At 36.8% G+C, this 21,205-nt stretch overlaps 1 protein-coding gene across 1 annotated transcript in view; it reads right to left on the bottom strand.

The window, feature by feature from the left end:
- Nucleotides 1–17,149: 17,149 nt before the first annotated feature.
- LOC126268030 (integrin alpha-4-like) overlaps nucleotides 17,150–21,205 on the bottom strand; it is a 568,589-nt gene continuing 564,533 nt past the window's right edge. The window contains exon 24 of the mRNA XM_049973452.1: nucleotides 17,150–17,396. Coding sequence (XP_049829409.1) covers nucleotides 17,286–17,396 — 111 coding nt within the window. The 3' untranslated portion in view covers nucleotides 17,150–17,285. The remainder of the gene's footprint in view (nucleotides 17,397–21,205) is intronic.

Raw genomic sequence — 21,205 nt, 5'->3', positions numbered from 1 at the left:
TTCGCTGCATCACGGTGAGAAGAAAGCCTCTCTCCTGTAATTGTTTTTTGAATCATACTAACCAACCCATACTCGCATTAAAAAATTGCATCAAAATTCATTAACTTGTTTAGGTGTGCAGCCTTCTCCTGGACTAGTGCTCCCCTTTCCCAGTCCTGCATAAACTAAAGGAAAAGTGCTTCACCCATTTTATTGTACAGGGACTGTTTCAAAGTCTGGCGATTTTCGAGTGATTTTCCTGAAGACGTTGCACAGGACTGTCAAGTTTTACTCAGTTCTTCTTCCAATAACAAATGGTTGATTTACCAACACCCAGTTCCTTTTCCAGTTTAGATACATTCTCACCATTGTCTATCCGCTTCAAAGCATTTAGTTTTTCTTTGCGAGTGAACATTGTATGTTTCCATTTATTCGTGATGAAAATACGTACACCACTACACATGAACGAATACAATACAACTGTTATGTGTGCCAGCGATTGATAATTAACTTGCGAGCCAACTGGCAGTGCAATGACCTCAGACACTACAAAGGTCTCAACAATGCACAACAACAAGGGCAGGAAGTGAGAGTGAGCCATTGTTCCCACACTTGTTCCCATTTGTCACCATGATGTACCTATTATCTGCTTGGTGTACTTCATTCTAGAAACTCGTGACCGTAATTCCGCCTAATTTGAACAAATCGGTAATCCAAACAAGGTCTGGTCCCAATTACTGCAGATTAACGGGACTGTACGGTATATCAGATCACAAAGCATTATGTTACCTTCAAGAGTGGAGATTACACCAAGAAAAACTCATAAAATGAGGTATATTTTTACACAAATTTGACTAGTAAGTAGTGTACATCAAAGGTACTGACAATGTTGTAGCAGATCCTCTACCTAGGTTTCCCTTTGGTGGAATTATGAATTACATAACCAGGAGTAGGAAAAGGAGTTTAAGACGAGATACATGAACGGTGTTCATGATGAGAAAATAGTTAAAGCAATGTTTAACAGAATCAAAATCAAAATCATGATACAAAATGGAGGTTAGTCAAAAGCTGCATAGGTAAGAGAGGGTATGAAAAATTAGATAAGTTTTATAAAGTACACCAAGGAACACTGGTTAGAAGTACAGATTCTGATTCTGACAACTGGAAGCTATCTTTGCCAGAGGAGAAAGCTGAAAAAATAATTGGGTACACTCATGAATCACATGAACACTGTCACATTCAAAAATGCATTCAAAAGCTACAAGAAAATGATTATTTTTACAATATGGTTAAAACAGTAAGAAGAAAATTGTTATCCTGTGATAGATGTCAAAGAGTAAAGTTAAGTAATAGTACATGTGAAGGTGAAATGTAGAACAGCATTCCTGAAAAAATGTATGGATTTGGTAACTGTCAATTTCTGCATCTACATCTACTTTTATACTCTGCAAGCCGCCCAATTGTGTGTGGCGGAGGGCACTTTATGTGCCACTGTCATTACCTCCCTTTCCTGTTCCAGTCGCGTAAGGTTCGCGGGAAGAATGACTGCTGGAAAGACTCCGTGTGCGCTGGAATCTCTCTAATTTTACATTTGTGATCTCCTAGGGAGGTATAAGTACGGGGAAGCAATATATTCGATACCTCATCCAGAAACGCACCCTCTTGAAACCTGGACAGCAAGCTACACCTCAATGCAGAGCACCTCTCTTGCAGAGTTTGCCACTTGAGTTTCCTAAACATCTTCGTAACACTATCATGCTTACTAAATAACCCTTGGATGAAACGGCCCGCTCTTCTTTGGATCTTCTCTATCTCCTCCGTCAACCCGATCTGGTATGGATCCCACACTGATGAGCAATACTCAAGTATAGGTCAAACGAGTGTTTTGTGAGCCACCTCCTTTGTTGATGGACTACATTTTCTAATCTCAATATGGTACCCGCCTTACCGACAATTCATTTTATATGCTGTATGGATTTGGTAACTGTCAATTTCTGCATCTACATCTACTTTTATACTCTGCAAGCCGCCCAATTGTGTGTGGCGGAGGGCACTTTACGTGCCACTGTCATTATCTCCCTTTTCTGTTCCAGTCGCGTATGGTTCACGGGAAGAACGACTGTCTAAAAAGCCTCCGTGCGCGCTCGAATCTCTCTAATTTTACATTCGTGATCTCCACGGGAGGTATAATTAGGGGGAAGCAGTATATTCGATACCTCATCCAGAAACGCACTCTCTCGAAATCTGGCGAGCAAGCTACACCGCGATGCAGAGCGTCTCTCCTGCAGAGTCTGCCACTTGAGTTTCTAAACATCTCCGTAACGCTATCACGGATACCAAATAACCCTGTGACGAAACGCGCCGCTCTTCTTTGGATCTTCTCTATCTCCTCCGTCAATCCGATCTGGTACAGATCCCACACTGATGAGGTATACTCAAGTATAGGTCGAACGAGTGTTTTGTAAGCCACCTCCTTTGTTGATGGACTACATTTTCTAAGGACTCTCCCAATGAATCTCAACCTGGTACCCGCCTTACCAACAATTAATTTTATATGATCATTCCACTTCAAATCGTTCCGTACGCATACTCCCAGATATTTTACAGAAGTAACTGCTACCAGTGTTTGTTCCGCTATCATATAATCATACAATAAAGGATCCTTCTTTCTATGTATTTGCAATACATTACATTTGTCTATGTTAAGGGTCAGTTGCCACTCCCTCCATCAAGTGCCTATCCGCTGCAGATCTTCCTGCATTTCGCTGCAATTTTCTAATGCTGCAACTTCTTTGTATACTACAGAATCATCCACAGAAAGCCGCATGGAACTTCCGACACTATCTACTAGGTTATTTATACATATATATTGAAAAGCAATGGTCCCATAACACTCCTCTGTGGCTCGCCGGAAGTAACTTTAACGTCTGTAGACGTCTCTCCATTGAGAACAACATGCTGTGATCTGTTTGCTAAAAACTCTTCAATCCAGCCACACAGCTGGTCTGATATTCTGTAGGCTCTTACTTTGTTTATCAGGCGACAGTGCGGAACTGTATTGAATGCCTTCCGGAAGTCAAGAAAAATAGCTTCTATCTGGGATCCGGTATCTAATATTTTCTGGGTCTCATGAACAAATAAAGTGAGTTGGGTCTCACATGATTGCTGTTTCTGGAATCCATTTTGATCCCTACAGAGTAGATTCTGCATTTCCAGAAACGACATGATACGCGAGCAAAAAACATGTTCTAAAATTCTACAACAGATCGACGTCAGAGATATAGGTGTATAGTTTTGCGCATCTGCTCGACAATCCTTCTTGAAGACTGTGACTACCTGTGCTCTTTTCCAATCATTTGGAACCTTCCGTTCTTTTAGAGACTTGGGGTACACAGCTGTTAGAAGGGGTGCAAGTTCTTTCACGTACTCTGTGTAGAATCGAATTGGTATCCCGTCAGGTCCAGTGGCCTTTCTTTTATTGAATGATTCCAGTTGCTTTTCTATTCCTTGGACACTTATTTCGATGTCAGCTACTGTTTGGTTTGTGCAAGGATTTAGAGAAGGAAATGCAGTGTGGTCTTCCTCTGTGAAACAGCTTTGGAAAAAGGTGTTTAGTATTTCAGTTGTATGTGTGTCTTCGTTGTTTCATTGCCATCATCATCCTCGAGTGTCTGGGTATGCTGTTTCGATCCACTTACTGATTTAACGTAAGACCAAAACTTCCTAGGATTTTCTGTCAAGTCAGTACATAGAATTTTACTTTCGAATTCAGTGAACACTTCACACATAGCCCTCCTTACGCTAACTTTGACATCGTTTAGCTTCTGTTTCTCTGAGAGGTTTTGGCTGTGTTTAAACTTGCAGTGAAGCTCCCTTTGCTTTTGCAGTAGTTTCTTAACTTTGTTGTTGAACCACTGTGAGTTTTTCCTGTCCCTCACAGTTTTACTCAGCACACATTTTACGATTGCCTTGAACTTTGTCCATAAACACTCAACATTGTCAGTGTCGGAACAGAAATTTTCATTTTGATCTGTTAGGTAATCTGAAAACTGCCTTCTATTACTCTTGCTAAACAGATAAACCTTCCTCCTTTTTTTAATATTCCTATTTACTTCCAAATTCAGGGCTGCTGCAACGGCCTTATGATCACTGATTCCCTCTTCTGCGCTTACAGAGTCAAAAAGTTCGGGTCTGTTTGTTATCAGTAGGTCCAAGATGTTATCTCCACGAGTCGGTTCTCTGTTTAATTGCCCGAGGTAATTTTCAGATAGTGCACTCAGTATAATGTCACTTGATGCTCTGTCCCTACCACCCATTTGAAAGAACAGGAGTTAAACACATTTTGATTTCAGTGTGTAACCCGTTGTCATACCCTGCTTAAAGATACATGAAGAGGTTGGTCATCTATGTCATACATATTGTAGTTATAATCACCCTGCTCGGTTTGAACTCATTAACGATTTTGAGGACATCATCAATTTCTATGGATATTTGCCAAAGAGTAGAGTTGGTCACAGTTGCAACAAGTATACTGTGTCAGAAATGTCACAAATAAAGAGATTATTTCGAAGACTGAGAAGAGTTACTAAAAAATATAGGTAAAACAAAAGCCATTCTGTGAGATAATGGATCACTGTTCATATCTAAAAATTGGAAAGCATTGTTTGAATGAACAGCAGCTAAACACATTTTGATTTCAGTGTGTAACCTGTTGTCATACCCTGCATAAAGATACATGAAGAGGTTAGTCATCAATGTCATTCATGTTGTAGACATAAGCCAAACAACAAAAATAAAGATGCATTATTAATATTCTACTTTGTATGTTGCCTGTAATGTTTGTTATATGTATGAATCTTTGCTAAATTACTTCAATATCTAGTCCTCAGGATTGCAATACAAATTGTATTTTATCTTGGAAATACCTAACCATGTCCAATATTCTTGTATATATTCTACACATATAGGATTTGAAGGACTAAATACAATAAATAAATAAAATAATAGATCAAAGAGCTACCTTAAGAGAAATGAAACAGAGAGAAAATATTGAAACCTACAGGCAGCACCAGAAGAAATACAGGCAGTTGATAAGACAAGAAAAAGCAAAATCAATCAGTGAGACTATTTCAAAATAAAGAAATAAAATGAGAGCAGCTTGGATTGGAATATAATTAACTCTGAGAGGGGCAAGAAAAAATACTCACAGGAAACAAATGCAATAAAAACTGTGACAGTAAATAACATGATCATCACAGATAAAACAAAAATTGCCAACATTCTGAATAGTATCTACACATATGCAATAGAAAAACTAAATCATGGATATAATAGCCAAGGAACTCACCAAACTATTGTAACAGATAAGCCAGGCTACTCAATGTTCCTGAAACGAGTGTCTGAAAAGAACTGACAAATGTTACGAAAAAGCTAAAAGCAAAAAAGTTTGCTGGACAAGATGAAGTGTCAAACTACCTAATCAAGCCTGTGGCAGCAGAAATAATTATGCCACTACTGGGTATTGCCAACTGCTGTTTCTAATAAGGAGTCTTTCCAGATAACGTCAAATTAGTTGAAGTAGTAACTGTATACAAAAAGGGAAAGCATGATGACCTTGACAACTACAGGCCAGTATCATTAGTATGCAGCTTCTCCAAAATATTAGAAACTCTTATGCTAAACAGGCTAACAGCTTATTTGAAAAAGAAAAAAACATACTGTAATAACTCCAGCACAGCATGGATATTAGAAAGGGAAATCAACGGAAACAGCAATCAAATCATTAACAGAATCAATTGTACTGCCCTTGGACAACAAAATGGTAGTTCTGGAGTTTTTCTTGATCTATCCAAGGTGTTTGACACAGTTGATCACACAGTCCTAGTAAAGAAACTAGATAATACTGATATTTGTGGACATGCAGCAGACTGGATAACATTATATCTAAGTAACAGGAGGCAATATATAGCCATTAATAACTCATACAGATCAGAAGTTAAAAGCATTAAGTATGGTGTACCTCAAGGATCTGTAATGGGACCTGTTCTCTTCAATTTATTTGTGAATGTTAAATCAAAATATTTTATGCAGATAATATGACTGTGCTAAATGTTTACAACAATTTGGGGGCACTTGAACAAAATACATTCATATCAGTCAGTAGTATAGCACAATGGCTCTTTGAAAATGAGTTAATTATTAATCTGAAAAAAACTATGTACATCGTCTACAAAAATAAACAAAAATAAGAATTTATTGATGTTATCTGAGATGAAAAAGGACTGGAAGAAGTAGCTTCAGTTACCTTTTTGAGCATTACAATAGACAGTGACATTAATTGGAAACAGCAGATAAATACTGTTTCCAGTAAACTAAGTTCAGTGATATTTATAATGAAACAAATGGCTCGGTACACTCACTGAGACATCTTGTGCACTGTCTATCATGGACTTCTTGAACCATACATGCAATATGGAATCACAGTATTGTGGAACTCAACTATCACAGGAATGATGAGAATATTCAAATTACAGAAGCAAGCCATTCAAATTATATTGAAAAAGAATCGTGTAAAACTTGTTTCAAAGAACTAAACATTCTAACATTTACATCATTGTATATATTCAAGACCATTGTGAGTGCGTTACATGATCACACAAAACTGGAGACTAATGAGACTGCTCATACACACAACACAAGGAACAGAATACAATTGTGGTGCAATCCACATAGACTTAAGACTTTTGAAAAAGGACGCAAATACTCTGGCATCAAGTTAATACAAGCAATGCAAGGGAATTACAAGACCTCAAAACTGAGAAAACGTTTCCCACAACTCTAAAAAAGTTTATGATACAGGGATAATTTTATAGTGTAGCTGATTTTATTAGAAAACAGCGATCAAAAGTTCATCCTGTGCGTGATAAATCTCATGCATCATATAAAGAACTAGCAACAGAAGTCAGTGTTAAAGAAATTAACTATAACCACTGCTGTATAATATAAGCTAATTATATCTCACAAAATTATTATTTTTTTGGATGTGTCATGTATTGTAAGTCATTTTGTACCATGTAATATTATGAATATACTGCATCATAAGGATGTAATATGACATATATACTGTGAAAGCTCCTATTTATACTTAATGAGTAAGCTATTTTAGATACTTTTAAACTTCATATTATCTAGAGTAAGCCTAATGACCTGTCCTATGTAACTAGTACATATCTGTACAAAATTACAGGACCTATAAAAATCACGATCACACAATCATGAAAGTGTTTTACACTGTATGGACCAAGAGAAGCTGAGAAAGTCTTTATCAAAGACCAATGTTGAACACTACCTGACTCAGTTGACTCCTCCATTCAACCATGATTCACCTAAATGGACCAAAAATCACCCCATGTTCACTTCCCAGAGTTTCTTAATCTCAAGCCTTGCCTCCAATCATTCCCCAAATACCTCAACATGCAAACTAAGCTTACATCCACAGAAGGATCTGCAATCCACCACCTAATTACTGATACTGACCTTATAATCCTACATGCTGACAAAGGCTCCACATGGTCGTTTTGAACCACAAGCATTACCTAGCAAAAGGACTCCACCAGCTGTCAGATTCATCCAGCTACAAATTCTGTCACAACGACCCCATTCCAGAAATCCAGTAGGATCTCCAGTCTCTCCTCAAGTCGTTAGACCCATTCCAGAACCTCTCCATAGAATACATCTCACTCCTCACCCTTACCACTCCTTACACTCCCACCTTCTATGTGTTTCCTAAAGTCCATAAAACCAACCTACCAGCGTGACCCATTGTGGCTGATTAGTGTGCCCCCACTGAGAGATCTCTGCTCTCATAGACTAACACCTTCAACCTATTACCCAGGACCTATACTCCTATATAAAAGATTCCAGACATTTCCTCCACCGATTTTCCACAGTTCCTGTCACTTTACCATATGGTGCCCTGCTTGTCACTGTTGAATAAGCCTCCCTGTACACTAACATTCCTGATGCCCATGACCTTACTGCTACTGAACACTCCCTTTCCAGACACCCTATGGATTCCAAACCAACAACCTCCATCCTAGTCACCATGACCAACTATATCCTTACCGTAAATTACTTCTACTTTGAATGCATTACTTACAAACAAATCTGGGGTAAAACTATGGGCACTCACATGGCACCATCCTATGCCAACCCCCTATTCATGGACCATCTAGAGGAATCCTTCCTAAAAACCCAGAATCCTAAACCCTTCACCTGGTTCAAATTCATTGAAGACATCTTTGCTATCTGGATTGAAGGTGAGGACTCTGTACCCACATTCCTCCAGAACCTCGACACCTTCTTCCCCATTTGCTGCACATAGTGCCATTCAACCCATCAAGCCACCTTCCTTGAAGTTGACCTCCACCTCAAAGATGGCTGTATCAGTACCTCTGTCCATACCAGACCTACCAACCATCAGCAATACCTCCACTTGAACAGCTGCCACTGAGGAGCATTTCCCTCTCAGCTTGTTCCACCCAGGACTGGACCAAATGGATTACAGTCTCTGCCAGGATTTTGACTACCTCTTGTCATGCCCTGAAATGGGAAATATCCTGCCCACTTTCCTTCCCACACCTCCCACAGTGGCATTCCACCACCCACTGAACCCACAACAATATCCTTGTACATCCCTATGCAACCCCTTGCCTCATGGCTCATATCCATGTAATAGACCTAGACGCAAGATGTGTTCCATTCAACCTCTCACCACCACCTACTCCAATCCAGTCACAAACATCACCTACCCATCAGAGGCAGGGCTACCTGTGAAACTGGCCATCTGATCTACAAACTAAGCTGCAATCACTGTGCATTCTACATTGACTTGACAACCAACAAGCTGTCTGTCCACATGAATGGCCACTGACAAACTGTGGCCAAAAACAACAGAACTACCCTGTTGCTGAGCATGCCACCTGACTTGACATCCTTAATTTCAGTGATTGCCTCACAGCCTCTACCATCTGGATTCTTCCCACCAATAACAGCTTTCTTGAACTGCACAGGTAGGAACTCCCACTGCAGTATGCCCTTTGTTCCCGTAGTCCTTCTGGCCTCAACCATTGTTAGTCATTTGTTCTTACCCATCAGCCCCTTCCCTGTTGCCATTCCAGCACTACACAGGCTTCTATTCCAGCAACACACCCACTCCTTTTAATTTTCTCGTTTTCCACTAATCCACATCTCTTCCTTGCCCTCTGTGTAGCCTCTTGAGTGGACCTAGCTGCCCTACTCTCCACCTTGTCCCTGCACATTTCCAGCAGCTCAGTTGCCCCTCCCACAATGCGCTGCTGCTTACACCTGGTCTGCATTTGCCAGAGATTATGGTCATGTGTGTATAAGTTGTGTTTGGGTGAGTGTGTGTGCATGTGCTTGTATGTGTGTGTTTTGTCTACTTTTGACAAAGGCCTTGTTGGCTGAAAGCTAACTTTCCAACAGCCTTTTTGTTGTACCTTTCTGTGACTAAGCATCTTCGCTATATGGTGAGTAGCAACTAATGTTTTTATTACACTGATACATTCTATCCCGGATTTTCCATTGTTTGATTTTGGCATAAGAACTTTGATTGGTTTTCATCATACAATGTCACCATTAAAAGTCTCAAATATTGTTGCATGAGCAATCTTACTAGCTAGTGCCACCAAACAAAATGCTTCAGAACTGTTCTCCGAGCAAATTCTATTTCTCAGTCTTTGCTGACTTATTTTGCTGGTCTGTACCAGAAGCAACCTGTAAAGCCTCAGAATTATCCTCTGAGCATATATTGTAATTTATGGAAATGCTCTCATGAAGTCTTAGAACTGAGCTCTGAGCAAGTCTTTATCATACGAGCATGTGACCTCAAAACAGGTCACTGTACACTATACACTGTAGACCATGTACTTGTATATACATTTATCCATTTGAAGGAGTTCTCACTGTTCTTTCATGCTTGTACTGTAAATATTGATAAATCAACATTTTCAATATCTGAGAAATTCTCAGAGCCTTGTAACTAGTTGTGAGGTTTGTCTTCACTCTACAGGTTTGATGGACTGTTAATTAGAAGTCATTTCTTTAACATCTTACCATAGTATTTCAATATTTTAATTGCAACCATTTCTTTTATGTAACTAATCAACATACAATTATTGTAAAACATGTTCTAACTAAACACAGTTGTCTTTATTCATGAAAAATGAAAAGTACTTTATTTGCCTCATTATGTACAACATAAGATCCTTTCACTTTTACTTTAATATTGTTGTAAAATACACACATTCATTTAATGAGCTCAGTATGATATTTACCACACTGGAAAACCACAGTAAAAATCAGATACTCTTGAGAGGAATAAATATGAGGAAAACCCTTTTGCTATAAAAACTAGCAATTTTGCCAGTCAGCACAGAGGTCATTGTGCGCAGTAACAATCCTGTAACTAAGTATACCCATGTGTACAGAAGAAGGGAGAATGGAAAGGAAAATAAAGTAATATTTTTTAAACCTGTAGGTACCTCTAGGGAGTAAAGTGGGACTAAAACATTTGAAGAGGATTGAAAAACTTATTGTTAATTAATGGGTTTACTGTATGCAGATAAAGTAATAAATATCATATTGAGCTGAATTTGAAATAGAGATGATATACTGGGCTATTATAGTAAAGAGATGTTGTATTGAGGTATTGAGAAGGTTGATCATGTTTTTGTTGCTTGTTGCACGCATATTTGTGAAATGAGGCAATTTGTGATGAATGGGGAGTGGCTTTATGGTGAAGAACATGAAGCTTAAATAAGTGTGAGAAAACTGATTCAGCTTTATGATATAAAAACATAGTTATAGCAAAGCAAGGGAAGTCAGACTTAAAAATGCAAGTGCCAATGAACTTCCTCTCTCACTTTTTCCTTTTTTTTTCTTTAAGGTAGACAGAAACTAGTTGTCTGATTAATGAAGCAACGCTTACAAATCACTATTGAAAAGTAAAAAAAAAAAAACAAGTAAAAAAACCAAGTAGTTAATGAATCACACTAAGCACATTTGGTATAGTTTCTCAGTTCTTTATACTAATTGCTTTTGTATTATTTTACTGTGTGTTTTATGCTGTGTACTTTTACATTATCCCTAGTTCCTTGACAACTTCCTTCATGTTTTACAGCCCACTATGTTTTATGTTGCCAACCCATTCTGAAACCCTTTTGTGATTGTGAACTGTATCTTCACCAGTCAGTGACAAAGTGTTATATCTGTCGATCTGTTGTAGTTTTCTTCAGAAACATGTAATGATGGTGAAGCAGTATGGGGATGCATGATACAAGTCATCCTAGAGAACTGCAATAGGGGAAATTCACAATGCCATGGACAACAGGTCAAAAGAGCCCTTCATGAAGAAAAATAAGAAATAATGTTTTATATTGTATAAAGTGTAAAATAGTGATCAGACCAGTCCCCTTTATGTTTTTGTCAGCCTATTGTCATTCTCATGCTCACATTCTTACTGATGGGCTTGTGTGATGAAACTGATCTGACTACATCATGTTCTATGTACCAAGTGTAGTTTCCAATGCAAGATGTTTTATAATCAATGGCAAATCCAGGATGGAATTTAACAATATTATGAGAGTGTGGTTTCAGTTGCCTGAGACTGCAGTCATGTGTGTGAGCTGTGTCTGCATGAGTGTGTGCGGCAAGGGTGTTAATCGCCAAAAGCTTTAATTGTGAGAGTCTTTTTGTTGTGCCTATCTGTCACTCAGCATCTCTGCTACATGATGAACAGCAACTTCCTCTCGTAAAATTGTTAGATGTTTTATCATACAATTTAAGATATCCTTTTCAGTTATAAATTTAGTAAATATTTCTTTTAAAAAATTATATTGATTATTTTGATGGATGTGAACATCAGAGAGGTGTGTAAGCATGGAGAAATTTAATAAACTTTGACCATTGTTTAGCATCTTTGTATTTAACAGTCTATAGTCTATCAGTGGGTGAAGTAACTTACCTGCTGGGGAGTAGTTTGCCAAGAGAAGTTTTGTGTGGCTGCATGTGGTCAATGTTGGGTGAGTGTTTCCCATTATATCTAAGTAATAATGCTCAAAGTACCTTTTTATAATTGCAATCACAAAGAAAAAGTGTTATTTAAAAATTATGAAACAATTTCAAGAATATATTTACATAGTGAAAACTGAAACCTGTTCATGATTACAATTGATTCTACAATATCAAACCCATGAACACCTGCAAATCCAAATATTTTGTCAATATTCCACATGTAAGCTAGGAAGAAGACCACTAGATGTGAACTACGACAAACAATGAAGAAAAAATTTTACCAGCTAAGTACCCTGTTTTCTCAGTGTGCTATTATGAAGAATGAAATATATGTCTTGAATATCAGCAGAGAGAGAAATTAAGTAAGTAATAGGGTTGGTAATCAGAGTACGTCGAAAAATATTTTGCAGATATTCATCATCATCAAACAAATCTGTGACAGAGAAAATTCCTCTCTACCTTAAAAGTTCTGGGAGTTTTCACATACAACTACATCCTCCCAACGTGTAAAAAAAGGAATATTACATTTTATTTTCAGGCAATTTCCTATTATTAAGACAGACCACTGTCTTTAAAACTGTCATTAACACCATGTAATTTTTGTTCTCAGACAGTGCAATCACAAATATATCAGTGTACTTGGTGATTGTCTAAATTCTTTCTGTACTTTCAATTGGATCTTTTTATCCTGAGAAGATGCTGCCAGCTTTTCTATTTGATTTTTTTGTGCATGATTCCCAATCTTCTTCAGATCTTTCCTCAATAATTTTTCATCTAATACGTGATCCTCATAAGAATTACCAAGTGCTGTCTGCATGTTTTTTTTCTTAAGTTGTTGACTATTACCTGACACACGTTTAGAAGAATTTTGTGACATTTCAAACAAGTGTTCCATGTCTTTTGGACTGTGGGTATTCCCTAAAAATACAGTACTGGTACTACAAGTTTGGCTATTGGCAAGTATCTGAGACAGCAAATGGCTGACTTACTCAATCATATGAGCTAGGTGCTGTCAACTCTTGCACAGAATCAAAACTGTTCTGCAATGCATTTTAGAATGGGTGCTGGGCAGGATTGAATCTTTTCTTCAAATGTGGAACAATGTTACTCCTGTGTGCCCTTTATGGTATGTTATTGTTACCTGGGGATTAGTTTCAAATTCCAAGATTCCAATTTCCATGACAATCACATATATGTAACAAAATTTAGTAAAATTTTATCAAATTTTGATCCTTTGGGAGTTTGGTGGCTAAATTGAAACTAACTAACAACCAGTTTGCATGGTAATAGGACTGTAGTCTAATATTCTTCTATACAAAAAGAATTATTTTATTTTATTTGAATACTTGCACTGAAGAAATACTGAGATAAATTTTATTTTGCTTCGATGCTGTTGTGTGTTGACTGCAGTAGTAGATCACTTATGACAATGTTGCACTGAAATGGCTTTGTGGTAAAGTTTGTCCAGTTGGACTGTTGTTTGTTTCAAAACTATTTAAGTTCATTTCCTGTGAGTAACTTATTCACTCAATGTTAATATTTATTTCTACTACTGATCTGCCCTATCGCTAATGCTTTATTCATTAATAAATCCATACCAGAAATATTGTCACAGATGAGTGAGTTGTCATTTCCATTCTCAGAAGTGTCATTTTTGCACTTTGCATTGGCAGCATTTGAAACTTTTGCTTCCAAGATCATAAGATACATGACTACACAGTCAAGTGCTTTGACTGGTCACAGTGTATGGATGCTAAAAGCTTCTCAACTTGTTTATTGCATTGCTTAAATAGGAGGCCATAGTTTGTCTCCCATCAGTATGTCAAGGGTGTTAATTACCTTATTAACAAATAAAAACAAAATACTAGCAATTAAAAGTGGATTAATAGAATTAGTTGCTGGGTTTTGTGTTTACAATATTAAATACAACAACAGGATGGGCAGCAAAATAAATGAACAGAAGAGTACAAACAGTTGCTCAGTGAGCAATCTAATGGATCAGTGAACAGTAAGAACCAAAATGCATAACTGTTACTGTGAAGAAACTGAATTGGAAGAGGAGACATATAGTGGTAATTGACAGTTGATGGACTAAGACATTCTTTGCTCAAATACAAGGAACAAGGGAGGACTGAGATGTTGACCTAATGGAAGGACAGAAGATGCCATTTCAGTACTTACAGGAAGACCATAAAGATGTGTAACTGAAGACCACAATGCATAGAAAAGTCTAGATCATACTTCATTCAAGTTCTGCATCTCATTCTTGAAAACTTGTGAGTATGCTTTCATGGGATACACTTATTATTATTGTCTAAGCTGTTATTTCATATTCAGATGACTTCTTGTTGAAACCCACATTTGGTCCTGTCCGCAGAGGACAACTTCTTTCCTGCACTGAAGTACAAGGCCTCCAAAAGGTAATGCAACTATGGATGATAGCAGTGCTATAAAACACCTGAATGAGGATGGTAACTTATCGTTCTCTCTGGTGATGAGGGCAGTGCAGCAATAATTATGAATAAGGTCATCTATATTAGTAATATTACCAAGTTATTAGATCCACTGTGATACAGGAAGAGAAGGACTTTACTGACAAACTTCGTAGAACTGTCACAGGGTTAATAAGAAACTCCTCAATTGAACAGAGCACTCAGAAAGGTCTGCTAAATTTAGTTGTACTGTCATTGAGACTTTATGGGGACCACATGTTGCCAAGGTTGTTTTGGCTATGCTGCAGAAGTTTTGGTGGAAAGCCCTAACACATCCCGGTCCACATCTTGCCGAGATTGTTTCAAGAACACAACCAAAAGTTTCTCTGTGAAACCCTTACAAATTGTCCATACAGTCCCAATCTCTCCCCCTGTATTTTCATAGCTTTGGAGCTCTGAAGGAAGACATTCACGGCAGTTGATTTGCTTCAGATGATGAGATGCATGCCTGGGTACAACCACAGTTCCTTAGGCAACCATGAACATTTTCCCATTATGACGTTGACCATCTTGTCTCAGAGTGAGATAAATGTGTTAACAGTTATGGTGATTATTTTTGAAATAAATAAACAGTTTACTAACTTTTTTCCTTTCAGCCTATTCTCGTTTGGTTCCCCTTATAAAATGAGACATCATTACCAGAGATGCTAAGAAAAACTAACTTGCAGATACTTTAACATAGGAGCAAACTATCATGTGGAATTATAAACTGGAAATGTCAGACTGATTAAAATATTCTGAGCTATTATATCATGGTCAGATTTTTTTTCAGTTTTCTTTTGCTCCCACATATATTTTCTACACCAGGGTCTAAACACCATCATCAGTAAATCCCAGCTACTAACATTTAAAACAAGTGTTTCTCATGAGGCTGAAATATACAATATTTGTGGTATTACATCAGCAGAAACAGATAACATTAAATTTCTTGGTGTCAATCTGAACAAAAAATCTTTGTTGGGTAAACCATGTTACTTCTGTATGTTAGAAAATCAGCAGGAGCTTGTATCTGGTAAATCAACTGGCAAAAATTTTTCCAACTGAAGCACTAAAAATTGTTTACCATGGAACTGTTATCGATTTCTCCATTATGGTATTCAACTGTGGGTTTGCACGGAAGTATTATAGGAAAGAGCTATTAGGTTTATGCATGAATGAACTTAAGTCCAGAGAGTCCTGTCATGAAACCCAACATAAATATTTAACAGTATATTCCTTGTATTTGTAAAAACTTTTTATATTTTTTCTGAATAGTAAAAACAAAGTAAATAAGTGTAGTGATGCACGTAATTATGATACTAGTAGCAAGGATAACTACTTCAGGCAGAGGGAAAAATTAAAAATAACTGAGAATAGTCCTGATATTAACTGGCAGATGTGGTTCAACAAGCTGCCATATGCTATGACAACTTGTGAACCAAAGCTCTAATACAGGGAGTTAAAAGCCTTCTTAGTAAATAAATGTTTATATTCACTCAGTGAATTGTAATCTACTTGTCCTCTGGTGTAACATGTAATATAATTAGAATATTAAGCTGAATGTATGCACCACTACTGTATGTAAGTGTCATCTATATTAAGCTACTCAACCTATGTATGACATTAGCAGAAGTCATCAGCTTGATGGCCCACATACAAAAAAATGCAAATAAATAAATAAACAACAGCAAGAGGACACTAAGTTTTTATAACTCTTGCACTGCGAGCAGAGAGGTATATTTGGATTGATTGATTTGTTTACTTCTTATCTGAACTCAATGTTTTGACTTGTTTCCTGACACCATTTTGATGACCATTACTAAGTCCTTTTTGTGGTTCAATGTTGCTGGAGGTCAGTGAAGTTTCACACTTGGTAGGGTACTCTCCCACTGAAGAAATGGCATAAAGAAAAGTTCATAAGGCTCACATTGCTAAGCCATCATTATTAGCTAGCTACTAGTCTTAAATGGTGCAGTGAGGGTAAGTTTTATCAAAACAAATTGGAAACAAGAACATTATTGTTGTCCTCCTTCCTAGTTGTATGTCCATTTTTTGTAATACATCTGAAGTTACTATTCATTTTTGCCAATGATGATGTGATCAATTTAAAATTGTTCCTGATATTGCCAATCACTGTCTCAAGTTGAGTACACTAGCTCATATTAATTTGCATTACAGACTAAGATACGCATATATTGACAACGGTTGTGTGTAGATTGGATAACTAAAAATAATACATATTATTAAATAGCGTAGGTGTTGAAAAAATAGTTACTGCAACCAAATGCGTAAATCAGACCTCAGATTAATGCCTATAACCTGTAAAGGTGTATTTTGAGATAAAAGAACAACAACATGAAAACAGGTAAAAAAAAAGAATGAAAGATTATCTCATTGTTTTTCAGGATGTTTTATAAATGCAATAAATATTTACAATAATTTATTTTTACATATAAATTATATTCCCTAAAGGCTCAATAACAGCCACAGTGATCTTCAACATCACATTTGAACTACTCTTATAATCATTGTGACACTTTCATCTGCAGATAATAGAAACAATTGAATAAGTTTACATTCTTTGTCATGATGAACCATTATACAAATTTCATAATCAACATTTTTTTCTTGCCTGTCTTGTTTTTCCCTTTCCATTGTTTCAGCAGAAACATGAATGTGGTTGTAGCCTAATAACTGTTTATTCATCAGATAATTTGATACTCCATATGTGTCATACATAAATTATTGATTGCAATTCGATTCAAGTATTTCTTCTGCTGAGCCATTTGCTTCTGTCAGCTGTTGTGAAGGGATTGCATCAGTCTTCTTCTCGTAGTAAAAGTCTTCTGCAATCTGAAAAAAATGAAGAATACTGTTTCATATTTTATAAAACGTTTATGATGTGTGGTAGATCATGTAATAAATAAAATGGATTTTGTGGCATCATATTATATTATGAATGGAGCAATCTGAGTTTCAGATATTCTTGTGGCAAAATTCTGGGAACAATTTCTGTTGTGTATGACCACAATTTGCCATTATAGTCAGAATATCTTTTTCCTTTGGAAACATTGTCCTTAGAACACACCAGATTAAAAATGTGTTTGAGAAAATTGTTGTACACATGAATCCATAATGTGTGTACTAAACCATACAAATCTTAGATGAATTAATTAGAAAGACAATTATCTCATGAGTCTGCTACCTACTTTACATTATTTGCAAGGGAAGTATAGAGTAAATATAAAAAATGTTGGAGATTAATATTACTTTGACACCGAGGTCCTTAGAGAACAAACAAAAGATAACACTACGTAAACTTTAATGTTCATTAGCATTTTAAATATTCAAAGTGTTATAAAACTGTGCTTATTGTCACACATTTCCACATTTTATTATGTTTATTCTGCAGCATTTAATACACATAGACAATTATTTTGTCAAATGTACTTGTTGATCAGATACATCCAAATTAGGATTTTTTCTGCTGATTGAAACTGTGGTGTATCTGGAGCAAACAAAATTTGGTTCTCTCCAAGTTTTTCCATGGAAGATAGAAGTATTCATGGGATACAGAAGAATCATTGAGGAGGAGAATACATTATGTGATCTTCAAGAATAGTTATAAAACTTGAAATTCAAACTACCATATTTAAAAACAGATTAAAACAATCACGCTGAATGAACTAACAAGGAAAAATAGGATTAGGGTAACTTCATCTCAAATGTTTTGTTAGTAACCTGAATTACAGAAAACCAAATTTCATTTAAGTATCTGTTGCAAATGTATACAGAAGGTTGCTATTGCCATGTTGCCATTGTGGGAGGAGAGAGAGTCTATGGAGCATGTAAAAATAAGCTCATGCTAACAAATTATGTTGCCTTCATATATTCAATTCTAATCACAGGATAGTTTTCAAAAACTGTATAAAGATTTCAACGTGAAGACCTGACAGTAATAGACATTGGATTTGAAAGTAGTAAAAATAATTACTGGATGCACAAATGTAGATCACTGTGCTATGATCAGCCATGAAAGTAGAAATTATCATGATATGCTATATGTGGTGTATAGGAATGGAAGCAGTGAATATGATTTAGGGAAGTTAGTTGAAAGAGGTGGAAGGGGGGCAGGCTTGCAATCAGATGAACACAAATACCTGTAGTCATTAGGATCAGAGGGATAATTTTTTTAGCTTAAAATCAAAATTCACACCCAAAGTACCAAACCAAAGAGCTAGAAGATTACCTCTGTTAAATTAATTTGCTTGCTTCAAATATAGAGCACAACCGAATAAAGTAAATAATTTCTAATTGAATTTTAAAGCTTCTAACAAACTTGTGGAATATGAATGTTTGAAAACAGTTTAATAAAAGAGAAAAAAATCTGAATGTAATTGGGTACATACTAATACAGTACTCAGATTAATCTAATATGGGTTAGAGAGAAGTTATCACGTTTGTAAGAAACTGAATATGCATTCAAAATATGGGGTATTTAGCCAAAGTGTTAACCTTGTGAGAAATGGGGTAGTGGCAGTGAGATAGTAGAATAGTGAAATAGCACAGAGATACAATTTCCACACTATTTATTGGTAAGCACAATATAAATAACTTATGTAAACATTATGAGCGTATACAGCATACTAACTCTCACTGTGTAATGGGGCAGTAATCCTCCTTTTACTGAGTCAGAGAATTTATGCTACGACAACCATATATTTCCGGAAGTGTTTTCAGCCAAATGAATTGCGAAAAAGTCCTCACTAAATTATGTATAGTATCTTCATAGCTATATTAATTACAGAGATGACAGTATCAACTTTGCTTTTTCAAATGTAAATACAGTACTTGAGGACCATCTTTACAAAAGTCCACATGTAAAAAAAAAAAAAAAAGTTTTGTGAATTACTTTATTAGTATATGTTGATGATGCCTTACAAAATTAAGTTTCACAAATAAATCCTAGATACATAAAACAACTATGGGAAAACATTTCTTTAGCTTTCAGCTGTGAATAAAAAACATGTTAAAATCATGACTTTTTTCCCTAACTGAACTTCTATAGATTAATTATTTAGTAGCAGTAATGTTCTAGTGTATGTTAGCCTATTATTTATTTATTTATTGGCATGTGACGAGGGCCTCCTGTCGGGTAGACTGTTCATCTGGTGCAAGTCTTTCGATTTGATGCCACTTCACTGACTTGTGTGTCGATGGGGATGAAAAGATGATGATTAGGACAACACAACACCCAGTCCCTGAGAGGAGAAAATCTCCGACCCAGCCAGGAATCGAACGCGGGCCCTTATGATGGACAGTCTATCGCGCTGACCACTCAGCTACTGGGGGCGGACTGTTAACCTACTGAACAAATAGTATTTTAATATATTATTTTATTAAGATATTGTACTTCATTGTTTTCATTGTGATGTTCATCACAACACTCTAGGGCCTTCCAATAAAACTTCCGACCTTCTCCTGGTGATATATCAAAAAAAGATTTTTAGTTTCCTTACATCACCAGCTTTTTTGATACACACATGGTTTCTTTGTTTTATTAAAGCTCACTGATCCATGTCCTTGAAGCAATCTATGTTAGTTTTCTTCACCTCAACAATGATTGAGGAGAAAAAGTATGTTGTTTCAACTTTGCAGATGGCATCATCTTTCTTTGTTTCTTTTATGAATTATAACTCTGCTGCCAAACATTTTGAATAATGAATCTATTTTATTAATCTATTAGCAGTGGTCTTGAAAGCATAGACATGTCACTCCTTGCTCAGAACTGTACATGTACCAAGGTGGCTCAGAACATCATGATAGTGTAATGATAAGGTTATAGTTTCAGGTCTTTTCATCTCCTTTTTAATGATGTCAAATATCCTATCAGAGGAGATGTAGCGAGTGAGGTAAATATAGAAATGGCTGGGGAAATGCCTGCCGACTATATAATAACTCCCAACTGCTTTGACAAGCCTTACAATATAATAATTTGAGGAAGGGAGCAGTGGGGGAAAAAACAGTTCAACACCATACAGGAGACATCATTTGGTTCACTGATGGGTTGAAAATAGACCAAGGTATTGGGGCAGGGGTGTACAGGGTTCAGTGAAGACTGGGGGCATCATCTCTCTGGGAAAACTGGCCTCTGTCTTCCAAGCTGAAATTACTGCAATCAGGGCATGTGTGAAGGAGAATATGCATAGATGCTACAAGGACCGTAGCATCTACATCTATTTAGACAGCCAGGCAGCTCTGAAATCATTGGCAGCTCCTGCAACAAGATCTAAGATTGTTGCAGAATGCTACAGGGCTCTGGTGGAGCTAGGGGGAAGCAATAGTGTAAACCTAGTGTGGGTCCCTGGCCACTCAGGGATTTGTGGCAATGAACAAGCCAACAGATTGGCTAAGATGGGGGCAACAACTCCATTTATTGAACCAGAATCTGTCCTGACAATCACCAAGGCTATGATTAAATTATAACAACGGAACTGGCTTAGGAAACAGTATGTAGGATATTGGACCAAGGTCCATAGACAAAAACATGGTAAGGTAATGATGCCCAATGATGATGATGAAGTCCCATACTCCTGGACAGAGCGTAGGGCACAAAGCAGGTGACCCGGACCACTGTACTAAGCAAGGTCCTAGTGGAGATG

Source organism: Schistocerca gregaria, chromosome 4 (genome assembly GCF_023897955.1).
Source record: "Schistocerca gregaria isolate iqSchGreg1 chromosome 4, iqSchGreg1.2, whole genome shotgun sequence".
Classification (NCBI taxonomy): domain Eukaryota; kingdom Metazoa; phylum Arthropoda; class Insecta; order Orthoptera; family Acrididae; genus Schistocerca; species Schistocerca gregaria.
Note: the sequence above shows the minus strand (reverse complement) of the source record. Positions and strands in the feature narration are given on the sequence as shown.